The sequence below is a fragment of the Chelonoidis abingdonii genome, chromosome 19 (genome assembly GCF_003597395.2).
Source record: "Chelonoidis abingdonii isolate Lonesome George chromosome 19, CheloAbing_2.0, whole genome shotgun sequence".
Lineage (NCBI taxonomy): Eukaryota > Metazoa > Chordata > Testudines > Testudinidae > Chelonoidis > Chelonoidis abingdonii.
Genome location: NC_133787.1, coordinates 6,217,981 through 6,234,767, shown reverse-complemented (window position 1 = coordinate 6,234,767; position 16,787 = coordinate 6,217,981). Strand labels below are relative to the sequence as shown.

Sequence of the window (16,787 nt, the reverse complement as noted above, 5' to 3'; positions counted from 1 at the left end):
CGGCGCCCGTGCAGCCCCATCGCCCGGCTCCCCGCGGGGGCTGCGGGCTGCTTCCTCCCGCGGCCGGGCGCCTAACGCGGTACCTCAGGGCCCGGCCTCGCTCGCCTCACCGGAGAGCTCCGCGCGCCGCAGCACAGGTACCGGCTCTGCCGCGGGTCCGGCCGGGCCAGGGGGCGGGGGGGCCGGAGCCCCTGTGTTGCAGCGGGGGCAGCGATCAAAGCGCCAGCCCCCGGGACTCTCCGTGTGAACGTGCTGGGCTCCGCTTGGCTCCCGCATCCCCCCCGAGCTGCGTGGGGTTGCCCCGCTCACCTGGGGCGAGGCGGGGCCGGCTGATCCCTGTGGCCGCAGGAGCGTGTTTGCCCGGCGGAGGTGGGCAGCGCTTGGCGAGGGGATTGCCCTTTGAATGCCCCGGTGCCCGCCTGGGGAACCGCTGGCCCTCGCTGGATTTCAGCCGCCAGCTGGAGATCTGTGGCCAGTGGACTCAGCCGCCTGCAGGACTCCCTCGTGCCGGGGCTGGCAGGGAAGCGGGCTGAAAGGTCCCGCTTGTTTAAGCCGCGCTGCTGCGAAACTACGAAAGCTGGGAAATTGGTTCCCCTGTAGGGCTCAGTGCAGGGTCACTGGGTTTCAACTCTGAACAGAGCCCACTGGACTCAGCTGGTGTCTGTTCTCACCAGAGCAGCTCCCCTCACCCCCCTAACAAATGAACAGCATCGGCTGAGGTTGGGCCAAATCTTGGTACCTTAGGCGTGGGGGCCAAATGGGACTACGCATGTAAAACGAACAGGCTGGGGCCAGCTGTGTCTTTGATCCTTCTGGAAGGACCTGAGTTTTAAGGCGCACCTGGCCATGTGGTTGTATGGGTGTTTTTCAGTTTCTTGCTAATGAGGAAACTTGGAGTGGGGTTTTGGTCAGAATGTTTTGATGGCTCTGGGACTGGCAGGCTGCTGGTGAGCAACTCCAGAGATCACAGAGGAGTCTTCACTGGGTATGTCTACACTGTCCTTGGGAGCGTGCCTGGCTCAGGCTAGCTGCTGGCCTCCAAGCTCCCGCTGTCCTCCTTTGTCTGAGCTCCCTGGGCAAGCCTGAGTTTCTCCTGGAGCTGCAATGTCCCCACCCTTATCTTTAGCACACTAGCTAGAGTAAAGACTGCGTGCTCTGCTTTTCCAGTCAAAAGGAGCTAGAGGATAAGGGGTTCAAGCTGGGGGACAACTTTCTTTGGGGGTTTGTATGAAAAAATCCAGAACTTTGCCAGCCCCAGGATATATTACAATGTGCTATAAGCAGCTCAGGTTAGGATGCAAGGACAGTTCGGTGTGAGAGTGATTGAGTGTGTGTTTCCCATTTAAATCTCTTCCTCATGCCTGCTGGATTTGTCTAGCCAGCCCCAGTGTCTAGGGAGTCCCCCAACTAAGGGTGGGATGAATTCCATTGCCATTAAACAGCAAATCCTCCAACTGCCCCCCACACCTACAGCTGCTCAACACAGCTGAGCTAAAGGAGCCTCGAAAAACTTCTCACAGCAGCAGGGTAGGGCTCAGCTATGTGAGCAACTGTTGGAGAGCACTAATGGTCTGACCACAAAGGCAGGCAGGTATGGATAGGCCCGGCCTGGGGGCTGTGAAGGAGCATTAGGCAGTAGCTTCATTCCAGGTAGGGCTTGGCAATCACTTTATCAACTGATCTAGCTGTACAAGGTCTGACTGGAGAGCCTAGTTCAGTGTTTTTCAACCTTTTTTCATTTGCAGCCCCCTAAAAAGTTTTGAGTGGAGGTGTGGACTCCTTTGGAAATCTTAAACCACTGGCCTAGTCCCAGCAACAGTCTTTTCCCTTGCCAGGGGCCCTTCCATCTCTTGTCCCTAGGACCCTATAGCCGGTTCACCTCAGCAGACACACTCTTGTGGTGGTGGACCATGTTGAATTGCCTGCAGTGCCAGCCCTGAAGAGATCTGAACACTGAGGATTCACTGAACTTTTTGTCTCACCCACCCCTGCATTTTAACAAGGGGGAGTTCATCTGCCCCTCCTGGTACCACCTCAAGTGAGGTCTACTCAGCCTTCCCTTGCAGAACCGCGGACACCCCAGAGAACCCTTGTTCTCCCAAGTGTGGATTTCAGATCATGCCAGCTGGCTCCTACTGGTTCCAGCTAGCAGTTAGGATTTGTCCAGAGCAACAAGTGCATTGATCTGCTGCTGGTTGCTGATCTTCCAGCAGAAGCCACAAGAGACAGTTAGAAGCCTCTGAGAGGTTCCTGCAATGACCGCTAGGGATAGGTCTCTGCTCCAAATCTCTGCCTTTAAGGGACATAGCTGGAGTTTGCACTGTTGTAGCTGTGTTGATCCCAAGATATTAGAGACACAAGGTGGATGAGGTAATATCTTTTATTGGACCAACTTCTGTGGGTGAAAGAGAGCTGAAGAAGAGCTCTGTGTAAGCTCGAAAGCCTGTCTCTTTCGCCACTAGAAGATGGTCCACTAAAAGATATCACCTTACCCACCTTGTCTCTCTAATAGCTGGAATTTGTGTATTTCCTGTCCTGAACACACAGTGCTGTGCTAGAAACATCTTTAATGCACTGAGAGCCACCTGCGTTTCTGTAGCCCCACAGATCGGGGAGGGGACAGAACACTCTGAGATGGGAGCTGGAACACCTGCCTGGCTGATTTAGATTGCTTGGGGAAGCGTGCTGGGTGGGAATTTTGTGCTGACACACTCTGCCCTGCACTGTCTATGTGGCTCTGATCTGCAGCACTCGCACAAATCAGGCCATGATAAATGTTACATATTTGATTGCCGTCCAAATCTTAATCCAGCGACTTGGAGAGAGCGGAGTGGGCAAAGGGTGAGGAGGAAGGAAATTGGAAAGCGACAGGTTTGTAAACAGCAGCAGTAATGGTGGGAAAGGGGATCTCTGCTGGTGCTTTAAAGCCATAGTGGTGTACGGGTGAGTGCAGTTCCCAAACCTTGCAGCAGCACGGATGTGTTTTTGATGGAGGCAGTTTTCCTAGCTGTGTGGTAGCAGCCATCTCTCTCAGTGAAACAGCCCAGGGGGCTGCTACAGGACTATTGAGTCCAGCCTAAGGGTGGGATAGGAGCTCGGACTCTGTGGCCCATTTAGTCCTTGGCTGTTCTGTTGAGACCACCAAGGAAACTAATTGGTGCCGGTATGGGTGGTGGTTTCATCATATGGACACCTGCTCATGCGTAACCAAACCGAGACCCACCAGCTCATTTCCCAGCAGCTCCAAAGCAGCTGTTAAACAGCACCAACGTAGATGAAAGGCTCTGCAATCCCCTTTTTGAGGCTGGCATCTTAAAACTATGGTTTGGTGGAGGGAAAGAGTGCAAAAGGCATGACTGTGAGAACGGGAAAGTCATGACACGTGGTGCTGGAATGAATGCTAGGTTGTGTGTCATGGGACATGATGGGAAAAGCCAAATACAAACCCTTTATTTTAGAAGGGCTTATGGCTGTTTATTAACAGTTAACGAATAAGTCATGACCATTCACGACCCCCTGCTGTACTGCCCAGGACCCATGCTGAGCCAGAGTACAAGACATTTGTGGAGGAGGCTGGTGAAGTGTGCAGGTGACAAAGCACTAGGAGCGGCGCTAGGGTTTTTGGCGCCCTAGGCGGGGGTCCTTCCGCGCTCCCAGTCAGAGGCAATTCGGCAGCAGGGGGGGCCTTCTGCGCTCCCGGTCTTTGGGGCACTTCAGCAGCGGATCCCGGGGCGAGTGAAGGACCCCCCGCTCCGAGTTACCGCCGAGGGCAGGAAAATGCCACCCACCCACATCCTGGCGCCCTAGACGACTGCCTGGGTCGCCTAAATGGAAGCGCCGGTCTTTCAAAGCACTAACACAGCCCAAGGAGTTGTTCCCTTGGCACAAGGCAGCCAGAAAACAGGTCAGGGGAAGATCATCCCGTTAGAGGGGGGATCCCACAGAGCCAGCATAGCAACTCCTCTGCCACACCCATTCCTGGCTGTTGACATAGGGAGTGTGGCTTAAGCGTGGACCCCACCTATCCCCAGCTTCCATAACAGGCCCTTAGAGTCACTAGCACTGCAGCCAGTGTAAGCAACAGCAGGCATGAGACTGGTCTGATTGATAGTGGGGACCGGAGCAGCATACAGACAAGGCAGCCCAGGATCAGGGGCTATCTCAAAGCCATCTTTGCCCTCACCCCAATGTGCACACCAGGGTTGAGATTGTGTGCACAGAAGGTGAAGCCCTGTGGAGCTTGGGGATGAAGCTAAGAGACTTCGGTGACCTCAGGATTTGGGGCTACTTCAGGAACTTAAATGGCCTTCCAGGATAAACTAGAATACCAGTGGGGATGCTCCAATCCACAGCAGCCTCCCGTGGGTGGTTCTGTAGTCCCGAATAGCCCAGAGCCTTCACAGGGGATGTGCTAAGGACATATTCCCTCCTGCTGCCTCAGGTCAGGGTGGGGGTGCACTGGTCTGTGAGTGAGGCACTCTGGGGTGGACTGGCAGGGGGTGCAGGTAAGGGTGAATTTTCTCCCTGGCTCTTGTAGCATAGTTCCTACCTCTATATATTGCTGGGAATCTGTCCCTGGGTCCCAGGCTGAGGATTAGGGCCCATGACTCATTGGAAAAAATCCTTAAGTGGCCTAGGTTTTGTCACTGAAGCCATAGTGTGACAGACACTCAGCCTCACCTGTTATGGATCCCAAGGGACAACCAATCCCCCACTCCTCAATGAAATCCCAAGAATGCATGCCCAGCGCTGCCTTTCCCTTTCCAGGGGAGAGCACAAAGGCTCTTGTGAGGTCTGATGCATGGCCCCAGGTTGTGTGACTCACTCCAAGCTCCGCTCTGTGGGACTTGGCAGATTGCCGATTGCGCTTGGGTGTCACATGGGTTTATGCCATCCCCTAGGAATTCTGCATTCATTGAAATGCCACAAACATTCAGGCAGCCGTGATCAGACTACAAAGGAGTCTATAAAGCACAGTGAGGCTGCTTTACTCAACCCAGGAACATTTCCAAGGTCTGTCTTTGCACACAATGCTGCCAGCTTTCTCAGGACTTCCAAAGTCACAGACAAATCTTTGGGTCTGATTCTGCATTCCTATACCCTGCTTTTACCCCTGTATTGCGCCATGAACCTCCATGACATTTTCCTTGGTTGACATGCATTCAAGTGAAAGCAGGATCAGGCCCTTTTTATGAGGAGGAGGCAGAGACTCAGATGACATTGCCCTGTGTTTGCCACACCTATGACACCCAGGATCAGAATAATGTGTCTCCTGCCTAGCAGGAGGGGAGCGAGGAAGAGAGGCCCAGCCAGGAGTCAGCACAGACAAAGAGGAGAGTAGGGCTTGTTCCATAATGAGTTTCACGCTTCTAAATTGTTGACCTATTTAGGCACTTGCAGAGGGATTGTCTGCAGGGATCTGGGGGCATGATGCTAATACTTAGCATCTCTCCTCCCAAGATTTCAAAGCCTTTTACATTATCCCTGTCTTATACATGACGGTATCTGAGGCACAGAGAGATTAATGTGTTTTGCTGAACAGCACCCAACAAGTCGGCCAAGCTGGGAATAGATCCCAGATCTCCAGACTCCCAGCACTAGCCACTGTACCATCCAGAACCTCTGTCTTTTTTGCTCTTTCCCACATGTTCACCGGTGCCCATAGGTGAATGTCACTCCACAGCCGTTGTAACACTCAGCGAGTGGCATTTATCTTGCACCTTGTATCTGGAGATCCCAAAGCAGCCAACAAAGTGATTACAGTCCGTGTGTGTGCAGGAAAACATCAAGTGCACATGTGTGCATGTCTGGATCACTTTACCCCATCCTGCCATCCCACCGCATCCACCTACGGAAATGCGCCACTAGAGAGGAGGGCAGCAGCAGCAGTTTAAAAGCATGCTGTCATGCTGTCTGGTGTGGTTAATGCCGTGAGTGCCAGCCTCAGGGCTGACACCACAAACTGGTGATATGTTCTATAATTAGATATCACCACCCCAGTAACCAATATGACCACCTAGATCACTGTAACAGTCAGGCCATGGAATCAGACACAGTCCCCTTGGGCACTGCAGTCTGTCTTTGCCACTCAGGCAAGCTGGACTGTGTGATAAATGGTCACTTACTCAAAAGTCACAAAATATTTACATTGCTCCCAGTCCCAAGAGACCCCAAATCAGTTTGTACCTTACATTTCACACTGAAGACAATGCCGGTAGCCAAGTCTATAGTAAACTAACTAGGAAAAAGAAATGAGTTATTTACAGGTTAGAGCAGGCAGCATATAAGCAGAGGTGAACTACAGTCTGTGGTTCCAAAAGATGACAGAGATGTAGTCATCTGTCCACTGAATGTCTTTTAGGGCTAACCCAGGTCAACCCTGGGGAATCTCTGCTTTTGTTTCCTAGCTTCAGCCCTATGAGAGTTACAGACCTCAAAGAGATAAGTTTCTTCTTATGAGCTTCTCTATATTCCCTTCCCCTGAAGCTCAAACCAATGGGATGAGAGCTCCAGCACGTAACCTCTTCATGGGTGGATGGGGTAATCAACAAAGTGTTTGTCCTACAATGGAACCATTTAGTCTTGATGGTCCTTCTTGAGGGGCGGGGGGACCCACTCTTCCTGCCTAGGTTCATGAGTTCAGACCAAGCACTTTTACAATTATAAAGCAAAAACTACATATTACCTTATAGCACGGGACACAGACATCACAGGTAAGATTAATACATGCTGCAATTTATTGTGTTTAATGTTTAGACTCATCTTTACAAATCTAATGCCTACCTTGAACAATACTAACATACAGGTGAGCTGTTCTGGTTTCCAGCTATGAATTTGTAAGTGCTCAGATGAAACTAGGCTGACCAGATAGCAAGTGTCAAAAATTGTAGGTCGGGGTAATAAGTGCCTATGTGAGAAAAACCCAAAAATCAGGACTGTTCCTATAAAATCAGGACATCTGGTCACCCTAGCTGAAACCTACAGCCTTGGCAAGAGCTGGCACCTGGTTTACCAGCATCATGCATGCATCAGCACTTCATGTCTGTCTAGTATAGGTGGAAGAGTATTGTAACCCGTTGAAATCACAGGAGAATTTTAGGTAGAGAGAAGACACGAGCTGGAATGTGGACAATCCACCAAGGCAAAGCATCATGGTATCTTTCACAACCATGAATGACCCAGATGAAGACAGCATCTGCCCCCAATGCTATATTATGGTCTCGTTTCAACACTGACTGTGAGAGTAGGGTGCCCTCTCAGCACTGCTGCCTACAGCACCTGGGTTTTCCACGGAAGTCTCCTGTTCAGGTGGGTAGCTGGATCCTCTTGTCTTTTAGATCTCTGGACAGCAGCACCCAAGTCTCAAAGCAAAGTGAGGACTGGTCACCTTCTAGTCCCTTTAATGCTACAGTATTTGTCACAGGCATGCATCTTGGTTCTTTCTCTGCCCTGCTGGTTAGACCATGGACAGTCTAATCCTGTTGTTCAATTCTGAAAAGATAGCAGGAGAGTAGACATCAGGCTGAGTGCTATGGTATGTTGAAGCAAGCTGAACTCAGCGGGACAACTCTGCATTTGGTGTGTAGGAAGCCAAAGGCGAGGGACATTGAGGCACTGACGATGCTTGTGCAGCCCCTAACCTCAGTGGATGGTTCTCAGAAATAGGATTGCAAAAGGCAACCAGGACATTGTGGTGATCATTGCAAGCCACTGACTGGTCGGCCTTGTGACATTATTTCCAGCTACCCAACTTCAGAGCCATGTGTAAGGCAGTGTCCAGTGGGGAAATGTACCAGTGGGTCAGCTCCCCAGGCCCAGTAGAAATATGCACCAATGTGATTGATACTTCCTTTTTAGTATCTTAGCAACATCTTGGCCATGGTCACTGCTGAATCCAACATTCAGCTCCAGACCCTGCAGTGCTGAAAATGTTTCTGTTGCTGTCTGTTAAACTCTTATCTGTTCATGTGGCCACAGCATCACAGACACGCAGCTTGCTTGTGTACTAAGTATATGGGATGAGGCGCTATTATTCCTTGTTTTGCAACTCTGAGAAGAAGATACAAATGTGCTTCCAAACCACACAGCAAGGCCTGCGTATCTGCAGGGAGCAACTTCCTGCTCTGGCTCAGAGAAAAACACTCTTCATGAATGAGAAGATGGAAGAGTCAAAGACGGAATAAGTAGGTTGTCTAGGCTTTCCCAACTACTATGTCCTGCCTATTGAGTATCTAGTGAGGCAACATCACCACAGGATGATATTAAACCCTGACAATTAATTAGCAATACTATATTATTGTGGGAGAGCTTAGAGCCCAGCACCCCACGGTGCCAGGCCCTGTACATACGCACAGCAGGAGGCAGCTCCGGCCCAAAGAGCATACAATCTGAGACCAACAGAGGGTGGCCGTACAATCATCCCCATTTTACAGACGGGGAATCGTGAAGCTCAGAGAAATCAAGGGACTTGCCCGTGGTTATATAGGGAGCTTGTGACAGAGCTAGGAACAGGACCCTAGTCTATTGCTTTAACCTAACCTAACCTGCAAGCCACAGGATCACTCATCTGAAACAGCAATCAGTCCAGAAAGCTTGAGGATGGGTGGCCACGAACCCATCTCCTTTACATTCCATTGATAGCTCTTGCAGAAGCTACAGCCTTTCCAATTCATTGAGCAAAATGCTGCAAAGCAGGTGCAACCAGCATCGCATTTTTAGCCAACCCAGCTAGAACATTTTAGGAAATGAGCAGTCTGAACCTTCAGCACGCAGACAATGGCTCTTACCAAGTAATCTTCCTGAAAGCCACAAATGCTGATAACTGTCTGCACCTATACTTCCCTCTTCCACTGTCTACAGCTCACAAGGTGAGGTTAGCAGTCAGTTATTTCCTCACCCTGCTGTCTCATTCCGAGTCAGCTAATTTAGTGGCTTGAGCCAGCTCCCAGCAAAGTCAGGAGTCTTTGCATTGACTGTAATGAGAGTTCAGCCTCCTGTGCAGTCATGTCTATCCTTTTTTCCTTTTTGAGGGTATGGCTACACTTGAAACTTCAAAGCACGGCAGCGCTTTGAAGTGCGAGTGTAGTCGCAGCGCCAGCGCTGGGGGAGAGCTCTTCCAGCGCTGCACGTACTCCACATCCTCTACAGGTGTAGCTTGCAGCGCTGGGAGCCGCGCTCCCAGCACTGCAGCACTGTTTACACTGAAGCTTTACAGCGCTGTATCTTGCAGCGCTCAGGGAAGTGTTTTTTCCACACCCCTGAGCGCAAAAGTTGCAGCGCTGTAAAGCACCAGTGTAGCCATGGCAGTAAAAATCAGACTGTAGGACTGATAGGTTCAGTTTGTATACCATTACCCATAATGCATCACGCTTGATGTTTCTTTGAAGCCATTATTAGTGATATTGGGTATTTAGTAAAAGATAGAGCTGGCTGAAGACTAGAAAAATGTTTGGCAAATCTTAGTCTCCATTCAGCTCAGCTGTATTCAAATCCTTTAGTGATAGCAAATACACAATGCTTCGAAACCGTTCTGCATGATTCAGATGAATGATTGTGTATTCAGCCCACTTGCAACTCAGATGGCCCATTCTGCAACTCAAATGCCAACATTATGAATAATGTGTGAGCTGCTATTTGTTCGTCAGGGATGTTTTTGAGTTGTTTGCACATCCCAACTAGCTCTTAAAATGAGAGGCAAAAACACTTCACAAAGGCAAAAATTCAGTAAGCGAAAAAATTCAGTAAGCGAAATCAGTAAAGAAACTCTGATCAGCTCTACTAGCATGTAGTATCTCAGACAAGAGGAAGCAATAGCAGGACTTGCCTCTCCCTCTTTTACAGGGTAAGCCAGGCTCTCAGAGGGCTTCGAACTCAAGTGAATATAGCTCCCCAGTCCCATTATGGGGCAGGTCAGCAGATATTATCTCCATTTTACAGATAGGGAAATTGAGGCAAAGAACATTGGCATATTTTTCAAAAGGTTACGGAGCAGGCAAAGCAGGGAACAGAACCTAGGTCTTCTCACTACCAGTCATCCACTTAAGATATAAGACCATCCTTCTCCAGAAGGAAAAAAAATCAAATAGCAAATGAAACACACCTTCCAACAGCATCGCTAACCCCAAGCATTTAAACAGCATGAGATTTTTTTTAAAAAGCTGCATTCTTTTTATATGCCTCCCGGTTTTTGAGCCTTTTGCATTCATGTTTCTGAGCTTTTATCCATCACCACCAGGGCGCAACACTTCTATGTAGTTCACATTCTATATAGTCTCATAGTCAGCCTTACTGCAGGAGCTGGGGCTTTAAGAACATTACTTAGTATCACAAGACTTGCAATAAAAATCGTGAGAGCTGGTAACATGGTGCCAACATCCTGCTAACCATTGTGTGCCCAGCTCTTGGGTGTAAGTCCAATTTCACTGACACTAATTTTATACCCATGAGACTGACTCCTGTTCTTACTCCTGATTTATACTGGTGTTAGTGAGGTCAGAATCAGGCCCACTTTGTTTCTGGTAGCTGGCACCCTGCATTTGCTGCAGCCATCTAGGACTGTTCCTCATGCTGAGTAGTCCTATACTCCATACTGATTTCAGGTACCCCTATGCAAAAGGCTATATATGGAGGGCCAAAGTGGACTCAGGGTGGGGCACAGACCCTGGGCTGGATGTCTTTCGGTGTGAGTTAGGGGACAGACTCCTGAGCCTTGCACAAGTGACATCTACCTCCGCCTGACCCCAGGATCCCAGCCCATTACATGGCTGCTTTTGCAGTGCAGGGTTTCTGCCATTGGGGGCAGGAAGGCAGGGAGGGAGGTGCTCCATCCGACCCTGCATCCCCTTTGGTTACTTAATGCCCTTGAGACCCATCTGTACTCTGTGATTAAGCAGGAACTTTTATGCGCTATTGTTCTCAGTCCAGCCCATTGAAGTAACGGAATAGCAGGCCTTGAGGTGGGTTCTAAATATACCACAAGGCCCATTTCTAGCTGCAGCCTGGAGGAGATAAGGCTGTTCGTGCTGCCAGGGAGGAGGAAGGCGCTGCGGGTTGGCGTCTCAGGATACAAGGATACAGAAAATCCCCAGTTTGGCCTTGCAGAGCCTGTGGGGAGAAAGGATCTGCCTGGCCCCAGGAGATAGTGGCAGGCTTGGACAGGTTGTCAGATCTCAGGCTGGTTAGATGCTGGGCGTCTGCAATGAGTTTCTAAGAACAGGAAAGCTCTGAGGCAAGGGGAGTGTCAACGGTCTGGTGTTTCCATGCAAGACCACACAGCCCACCATCTGACTAATGTCTGTCTAGCTAATGCCAGCCTGTGCAGATGGTGCATCGGGGCCTTGTGACTACACTGACCCAAAGGGAGAGCCTGGCACAGGGGGGCCAGGCTCTGGGGCAGCAGCAGCCAGACAACCTTAAGCCTTGTCTCCACTAGCAAAACTCAGGCCTGCGGTAAACCTCCCTCACGCCCCACCAGGCTAGACACTAGATCCTTGGCAAGACACCTGAGCTCTGCCTCTAGCAGTGCTTTGCACCACTGCCGCTGTCAGCGGAGCTGTGTGGGGCGCAATGCTGGGCCTGATTTTTGCTTGCATGGATGCATCATCTGAGAGCAGCAACCACCAGACAACACTAGGGCACAGCGAGGGGGGAGCAGCGAGCTTGGGGACAGTCCAGTTCTAGGACAACAGCCAGGCCTATTATTTTGTATTCCCATAGCACCTAGGGGTCATGGACCCGGACCTGTAGAGCAGCGAGGGGAAAGCCCAGCCCTAGAGAGCTGGGGGGGGCGGGGGGGAAGTGGGGGAGGATAGCTCAGTGCCAGCCAGCTGTGGACAGCAGCAGCAATATGACAAGAGCACAGCACTGAGGCAGCAGCTGCCTGACAGCCCTAGAGAACTGCTGGGGGATGACTCACAAACCACTATGTGGGGCAGTTTTCAGCTTTAGTTGCTATCCCCTGGGTTCTGGGCTGAGGGCTGTCACCACCCTGTGATGCTCTGCACCTCTCCTCTGCTGTTCCACATGCCTGCCCTGGTCCCTTGTTGCCCTGCACACCATGTCCTCATTTACACCTTTGCAAGAAGCTGTGAATCGCCTCCATTCTGACCTGGGAGCCTTTGCAGCCCTGTTGTGTTGCCGTGAGCAATTACTCAAGGTGCAGAGTGATGCCGAAGAGCCTGCTGAGCTGTCCAGCTGCACAGTCTGGTCAGAGGGATCCCAGCTGTGTTTCAGAGGCCGATGCTCCAGACAAGCAAGCAAAATCTTGGTGCTTCTGTCCCCTCTGGGCTCTCTCTGGTGCAGAAGCCCAGAGCCTCCCCACAAAAGCCCAGCACGATCTGTTCTTGCGGAGCCCTGCAAGTCAGCATCCAGGTGGCCTGAGAGGTGCTGCTGAGTGAGCACCACCATCTGGATCTGATTTGTCATTGTCCCGGGGCCCTTTTGTGCCAAGCAGCTGCCGGCCAGGCCCAAGGACCCCCCCCCCCTTACACACAGAGCCCCTCAAGGTTCACAGAGGAGAGGGATGGCAGGGAGAGGGATGGCCATGCCTAGCATGTCTGCATGCAGCCGAAGCCCCATGGAGCAGGGCCAAACCCTTCCCTGGACAGAGGAGGTGCAAGCGCAACACTGGCTCTGCCCCAGGTAAGGAACTAGGCTAGGAGAGAACATATGACACAGAAGACAAGAGAGCAGATGCAGAGGAGAGCCATCCAGTCCATTTCTTTGATAAGCAGAGCTGGGATTGCAAGCCCAGCAGCTATGAGCCAGGCATTCGGGGGGCTGCCAATCCAGAGCTGTTCCCACAATGCCCGAGCCTTTGATGTGACAGGGCAACCTTGGCACCCCTACAGGCTGGTGTCAGCAACCGTTCAATTTCAGCGATGCCCAGCAGGTTGAATTTAGTCCTCAGAGCCCCAGCACAGCATGCATGGTAGAGAGTGCACCGCCCCCTCTGTGCAGAGATGTCACTCTGCATCTCCAGTAGGTATGAGGGGAAAAAAGGGGTAACAATGTGCAGTCCCCTGCATTGGCTCAATGGGCCAAGACCCCTGCTGGGAGCTGGCACCAAGCAGCTGCTGCGGTGACGAATGGCCCTGTGCAGAAGCAGGGAGTCTCGTTATTCCCTTGAGAGTCCGTTACAGGGGCCTGTATCTGCCTCCCCGGGGGGCTTTACATCTCAGCCATTGTTCAGAGCAAGAAACTGTTCTAAGTGTTGCACTGCTTCTGGACAGTGGGTGCAGCCCTCACGGAGGGAAATACCAGCTGCCCCGTGAAGAATTTTGCTTTCGGTCAGATTTTCTGTAATTAGCATTTGTAGATAAGAGTCGATAAAACCTAAACCAACCAATGACATGTTTCCTGGAGGGTGGCAGCAGAGCCAGGTGAACACAGCATTGGATGAAGCCAAATTCCCCCGACATCCCCATCCAGAGTTGGGATCCTGCTGCATGGTGTCCTGCTACAATATAAGTACATCAGTACAGACCAGCCCTGGACACGCACACTGGCAATGCACCATCGGCCTGTCCCAGCGCAACTGTCTCCTGGTCTCCAATCCAAAATGCAGAGTTGGGCTTGACTGACCACACACTAGAGCTCGGATTATTGTGCTGGGTAGTCACCTGGCTTTAGTGTGAAGCAGAGGAAGTCAGGCTCTGCCTGCATGGGGGCTGGAGATCTCCTTGTGAAGAAAAGGCCCTGAGGAACCAGAGAGAAGTGCCAACCTAGGGTGTGGAACACAGCATGAGTGCCTCTTATGAGAGCACCAGAGGTCTGCCTGCCCCTCCCTGCAGCTCCTCTATTTCAGGATGACCAGTGCTGGCAGGATGTAGGCTGCCTCCAAAAACACCATGGCGTATTCTTCCCCATGTGTCTTGTGACTCTATGGGCCTGCATGGGAAAAGCTCCCCAGGGGAAGCAAAGCTGCCCAAATCCACCGCTGTCATGCCCATGCCCAGGAACAAGATCCATTTCCCACCCATTCCCATGTGGTGGTTTTTCAGTCGTCTGGCAAAGGTGAGCAGAGTGCAGGTGGCAGGAGAGAAGGGTTTGGGGATAGCATGAAGGAGTCAGTCTGTGCGCACAGGGTGAAGACTGTGAACCTGGAGCACCCCTGTAAGTAGTTGCTTAAATAAGGAGTGAACTTAGTTTAAAAAGAAAGAAAGGAGCTCTCTCCTGATATGACCTAGCATGCAGTACATGAAACAAGGAAAAGCTAAAAGTAAACTCCTGTGTCCCTAGTAAATCAGATTTGATTGGTGCCACAAAAAAGGAGTGGGGACTGGGGTGGCAAAGGCACACACTCAAGGGAAATACACCCCTTCCCAGGGACTGAACATGACCTGTGCTTCCCACTGAGAATCTCTATTTGGGGCAGCAGCAGCAGGGCTCAGCGTGCAAATTCTCAAGGTTTTATTTATTGTACAGAGCTGAGGGCAGCCCTTTGCACTTCAGCCTGTAGGGGTGGCACCACCTGGCAGGAGAGCCCAGCACCGCCCTTTGCTCGTCATTCTGGCAGGGAGTGAGGGCAAGGAGCTGCCATGTAGGGGCTAATGTCAGGCCCTGTCTTCAAGTGGCTTTGTCCTGGAGCACAGCCTGGCAGTGCCTTGTGTGTGTACACACACAAACCCCCACCCACCCCATTCTAGAGTCATCCCAGTGGGCTTTGGAGGGGATCACCCATATCTCTGTTGAAATACAGGGCCTTGGAGGGAGGGGAAGAGAAGCTCTGAAATGGACGGGTCTCTGAGGCACAGCTCATTTTCTGGGTGTTGACTTGCAGAACATCTCGCCCACCACAGGGCGTGCTTCAACACTAGCCTCCCCACACTTCACACTCAGGCCACAATGCCAGCAGGGACCAGAAATCACCAGCTCACTGAGGTCGGATGTGGCTACAAACTACTATGCTCAGAGCCCTGCTGCAGAGCTCGAGCCACTTGAGTCCAAACCACATGTAAATACCAAGTACCAGCCGTATACCAAGGGCCACTTGGTGGTTACCTCCTATCAGCTGGGGCCCTGTCCATCCTTATTTACACCTCACAGCCTCACTAATTAGCATCTGTAGCTAACTGTGTAATCTGCACCCTCAAGAGAAGGAAAGAGAGGACAATGAGTCCCAAAACCATAACTGCTCTGTGTAGTCACCAACCACTCCCTTCACAAAGCCAAGCGCCGGAGCCTGGAAGTCCTGGATCACCCAGGAAACCATGTCTCCTGGATATCACTGCCAGGGGGTCAGGGCTGAGCATATCATGAAAGAGCTCCTGTAACATGGCATGCCCTCACCGTGGCACCTCCTGCTGGTTACCTCGGGAATTAGCTCATCCCAGCCTTGGAGCGCCTCCTGCTGGCCAGTGTCTCCCTACCAATACCTGCTTCCTTTCCTCTTCCTCCACTGTAGTTCAGGCCCCGCATCCCTCCCAGCCTGTGGTACCCCCTCTCTTGGGTACTCCACAGCAGTGCCCCCACTTGGGGTCCTCCCCTACATGGGGAACCCCAGTCCCCTAAAACCACCTCACCTCAGTGAGCCACTGCCAATCTTCATCTAGTCCCTTCACTCAGGGGCAAACTGCAGTCTGAAGTGGCCACTCATCATTGGCCAGGGGATTGGACCTGCTGCCTCTTCCTCCCCTGGCTGCTTCCTCACAGTCCAAGGACCTCCTCCGGCCCTGACAGCAGGGCCTCTGCCTGGGGGCTGGAGCTTCCCCAGTGCCTCCCGCCCTTCCCCAGCACTGTGCTGTCTAAAGTACCCTTTTCTCTTTCAGGCACCTAGGGCCATCTCTCTCCAAAGCTGGAAAGAGACTGCCTGCTTTTTGGCCCTGCAGCCCTTTTATAGGGTCCAGCCTGTCCCTGATTGGCTGCCTCCCAACCTTTTCTGATTGGCTCTCTACCCCAGCCCTCTCCAAGGGCTGGCTTTTAACCCTTTCAGGGCTGGAGCGGGGTGACCACCCCGCTACAGCTCCCTACTCCTGGATAACATCATGCATCTCTGGCTATAGCTGATTCCCTTGCAAAGAATCATAGATATGAAGTGCAGGCAGGGACCTTAAGTGGTTCTCACGTGCGGCTCCCTGTACTGAGGCAGAACCAAGTCATGAGGTCTTGCAACAAACAGCTTTATGGGAAAGCAGTGTCAGCACAGCCTGAGTTCGAGAAAGGGTGGGCAGCCACCAGCCTGGCTCCCTTTCTAACATGGGTTCACTCTGTGAGGAGCACAAATACCTCAGAAACAGGCCAGGACGAAGCTGACGCAGGGCACACCAGTGTGTGGAGAAAGGGGAAATGGTGACCGTGCACTCTAGCCATCTCCCTCCCCAGCTTCAGGGTGTGATGCCTGATACATGGACACTGCAGTGACCCCTGAGAGGGCAGCGTGTGAGGGCTCCTGGCTCGATGCATTTCCTGAGAGCAGAAACAGCAGTGAGGAAAGTATCTGGGGCAGGGAATGGCGTGCTAGGGAAACCTGCAGTCAGTTGTAGAACTGACCAGGCTCCTAGCAAGAAAGCAGCTGTGGGGCTGGAGAACAGAGCAGAGCAACGAAACAGATGAAGAGGCTGGGGGCCTGAGAGCAAGCTGTGCCAAGTGAGGGGCCATGTAAGGGGTGGTTTTCAAAAGCCCGCAGAACTGGCCTAACTCTGCTCCCGCTGAAGCCAATTGCAAGACTCCCATTGACTCCATAAACAACTCTAAGGGAAAGGAGGAGGGTGGTGTTGAATCTTTAGCAAAATCTTCCTTTCTCCCAAACATTAATTAGGCATTAGAATTAAATAGGCCTCAACAAATAC

General features: G+C 51.8%; 1 protein-coding gene across 3 annotated transcripts in view; it reads left to right on the top strand.

The window, feature by feature from the left end:
- The first annotated feature begins 28 nt into the window (after nt 1–28).
- The window catches only part of ADGRG1 (adhesion G protein-coupled receptor G1), a 35,396-nt gene continuing 18,637 nt past the window's right edge, over nt 29–16,787 (top strand). Inside the window, exon 1 of one of the 3 annotated variants that reach the window (XM_032784747.2) lies at nt 29–137. Coding sequence is in view for 1 of the 3 variants with exons in the window: in XM_032784739.2 (XP_032640630.1) it covers nt 14,058–14,112 (55 nt within the window). In the remaining 2 variants the exon portion in view is untranslated. Of the gene's footprint in view, nt 138–964; nt 986–13,911; nt 14,113–16,787 lie in introns of those variants that run through there. The other 2 variants (XM_032784757.2, XM_032784739.2) reach the window with 2 other exon arrangements.